General features: G+C 41.0%; 1 protein-coding gene across 1 annotated transcript; it reads right to left on the minus strand.

The window, feature by feature from the left end:
- Nucleotides 1–638: 638 nt before the first annotated feature.
- Nucleotides 639–1,729, minus strand: P2RY8 (P2Y receptor family member 8). Its single transcript, XM_050915222.1, has one exon. It carries the CDS (start codon nt 1,727–1,729, stop codon nt 656–658), a length of 1,074 nt encoding a protein of 357 aa, XP_050771179.1. The 3' UTR covers nt 639–655.
- Nucleotides 1,730–3,209: the final 1,480 nt, after the last annotated feature.

Genomic DNA, 3,209 nt, shown 5'->3' on the forward strand with positions numbered 1-3,209 from the left:
TTGTATGAGATATTTTGCTATATAAAATTGAAATAAATAATATGAGTCAACCTAACCTTTTCAAAGGTTAGTGTGGTTTGGTTCTGATAAACGGTTGGGTGAGTGTTGTGGTGAATTCACAGTGGCTATGGATTATGCATTAATGGTAAAACGACAAGCTATTTTTACTCATTCTTTTATAGAATTACAACAAGAGAGAAAGCAATACATTTTAAAAAACCAAACAAAAACCCCAGTACATTGCTTAGAAAAATAACTCCTCTACCCCAAATCCAACTTCAGTGTATGCTCTAATTCATATACAGTAATACTTCACATTCACTGAGAATCACAAGCCTTTGGTTAAACACTGAGATCATACAACCTGAAAGTAATATTTGTTCTAAACTTATCCCTTGGTTTCATGCAGTAGGACTAATTCCAGGCCAACCCCTAATTATCGATGTTCAGTTTGCTTCAGTGCCTTCTTGAATAAACTCCATTCCTTTAACGTTTCCATTTCTTACCAGAAAATACTGAAGTAGGATGCGCAATATAAGTATGGCTTGAGTTCTGCCACTGGAGCAAGGTATTTTGAGGGTAGCCATTCAAAAGAAATGTTTTCTGTATCTACTCATGGATCTCACAGGAGCCTTTCTTCTGGGGATGTCGAAGGCTAAAAAACACTTTCCTGCCTTTGCAAATAGACCTTTACTCCCTCTAACCCATCCATAGGTCCACTTGACATCGACCTGGCTGACATGGTCCTGCCAGAGAATAAGCTTTCTCTTCTGGTTTCCAAACTGTCACTGAGCAGTACCTTAGGGCGAAACACTTGCATGAATTTCTGGTAAAATTCTTTGGATGCAAAATAATAAATGAAGGGATCTATGCAGTTGTTGAGGCAACTGAGGCACAAGGTGAGCTTGTAGGCAGGGTACAAACTCCTGCCGTAAAATAGGCGGATGATCATATGCGCAAGTAGGATAAAGTTATTGGGGGCGAAGCAAGTGATGAAAACCAGAAGGACTATCATCGCCAGGTATATGGATCTAGTCTTCTGCCTGTTACCGTATCTGTTTGATGTCTGAATAAGCTTCCGAATGATGCCAATATAGCATCCAACTGTTACAACAAAAGGAATGAGGAAGAGCACGACAAATAGCGTGAGGAGAAAGGCTACCCAGGCCGTGAAGTTGGGCAGCATATCCCATTTGAGGACGTCAAAACAGGTTATAATCCCCAATTCTTTCACTTCGTAGGTCAGATCTGTGCTTTCTAGTGGGTAGAAGGCCAGCAGCAAGAAAATCCACATACCTAGGCAGGCAGCCAGGGCGTATCTTTTTCTTCGCCACTTGATCAACTTCATGGGATATACCACACCCATGTACCGCTCGATGCTGATACAGGTCATGGTCAGTATGGAAGAATACATGTTGGAGTAGAACATCACGGTCACAAGGCTGCAAAGAGTCTTGCCAAAGCTCCAGTGATTGCTTTGGATGTGATAAGAAATCTGGAAGGGAAAGCAGCTGGCCAGCATGAGATCTGTGATGCTTAGGTTGATCATGAAGATAACAGAAGGTGTTTTGGGTTTGATGTGCCAGCACAGCACCCAAAGGGAGAACAAGTTGCCAGGGATACTGATCATAGCCACCAGTGTATACACAACTGGGAGGGTGATGGAGATAGCTTTATTCTGGAGCATTGCCAGAGTTTCATCATCCAGGTGGGATTCGTTTTTAAGCATTATTCAGAAGGGGGTTGTTGATCCCTGTAAGCCAGCTGGATCATATCATGAACACTTGGCTTAAAAACCTAGAGGACAAATGTCAAGAGAGAAAAGCAATATATCAGAACAGAATTAAGAACATAGTTCTTCTATTAATCAAACTAAGAAAAAGCCCTATGTAGTTTGACAGATTATCTCTGAATGAACTGAATCCATTAAAATTATCTCCTGAAAACTCTCCTCCCTCCACATCATGGTAATGTTGTACCAGTCTCACTTCTTCCTACCTTTGAACAGCTACTTTTTCCCTGCTGAATGGCTTTCTGATACTTTTTGCAGTCTATACGTTATCACGCCTCTTATGTTATTGTAACATAAAGAAAATCACATATCACAAATTGAAATTAAATTGGTGTCTGCATGAGAACACTATGCCATAGGATCTCCATGAGCTAAATCCATCCTATCTACTCTAGATGTCATGACCTTGCTTCTTGTAATACACAATATTTTCTGACTTCCCCCCACCCCCCCAACTAAACAATGATCCATTCCAAGTAATCGCTGGATTTTTTTTGCATTTTTTTTTTCAGTTAGGGAAAGAAGAACATGCAATCAGTTACTCTTGTTATAGTCATGATATAAACAGAATATAAGGAAAACACCATGTGTAATCAAGAACCAGGGACAGATTGCAGTTGCTTGGTCTGGTTTACAGGCTGAAGAGACCAGGCTAAAGAAGTAACAAGCCCTCTTCTAACAAAAAGAAAAGCTATTGAGTTTCAATTTCTGCAAGAAGTAAGTTATTAAAATATGTTCTGTTTGCAGCTGTCTTATTGGCATCACCTGTAATTCTGCAAAATTAGTTTCAGTTTTGCAGTCTGCAAAGCAAAAGCCTGCTTTCACTGTCTGGCCTATACAGATCTTTCTTGGCAGACACAATAGCTTATGGTTTAGCTTATTTATTTTATACAGTGTAGCAGCATTTAGCAGCTGCAAGCAAGAACTCATGGCTTAATGTGCTACAGGCATGCGTGCTTTCATTAAGCTGCAAGTACAGGGATGCAGTTTCACAAAAGTACAGGGTCGAAAAAGTGAAGAAATGGCAATGATTGACCAGAAAGACAGAGGACAGAGCAACAGTAAGTTCTGTGAAGAGTGGCAATAGGGGCCTGAAAAGGATGCCAGGCCAAGCCAGCCGATAACTGTGGGCACATCTATGCTGTTTAATAACAGAGGGGCAGAGAGTGGGTTCAGGCACACACTGCTTCTTGTGGACTCTGATCACCTGCACTGTTTAATCCAAGCATCTCTTTGCAAGACACACCTGCTGTAGGAGGTTAGATTAAAAAAAACGTAGGTGCCAGTCAGTTGGTGTCACTTAACCTCAGATCTAGTTAAATAAAAGACCTTGAATTTAATTGTGTGGTCATAGCCCGAGAGCAGTGTAACAGGTCAGTCCCTCAGAGAGGTCAGCCCTCGGTGCTGGCTAACTCTA

Source organism: Gymnogyps californianus, chromosome 1, assembly GCF_018139145.2.
Source record: "Gymnogyps californianus isolate 813 chromosome 1, ASM1813914v2, whole genome shotgun sequence".
Lineage (NCBI taxonomy): Eukaryota > Metazoa > Chordata > Aves > Accipitriformes > Cathartidae > Gymnogyps > Gymnogyps californianus.

Bases quoted from the DNA above. Each gene is read 5' to 3' on its own strand.
- P2RY8 (XM_050915222.1), bottom strand. From the start codon at position 1,729: ATGCTTAAAAACGAATCCCACCTGGATGATGAAACTCTGGCAATGCTC.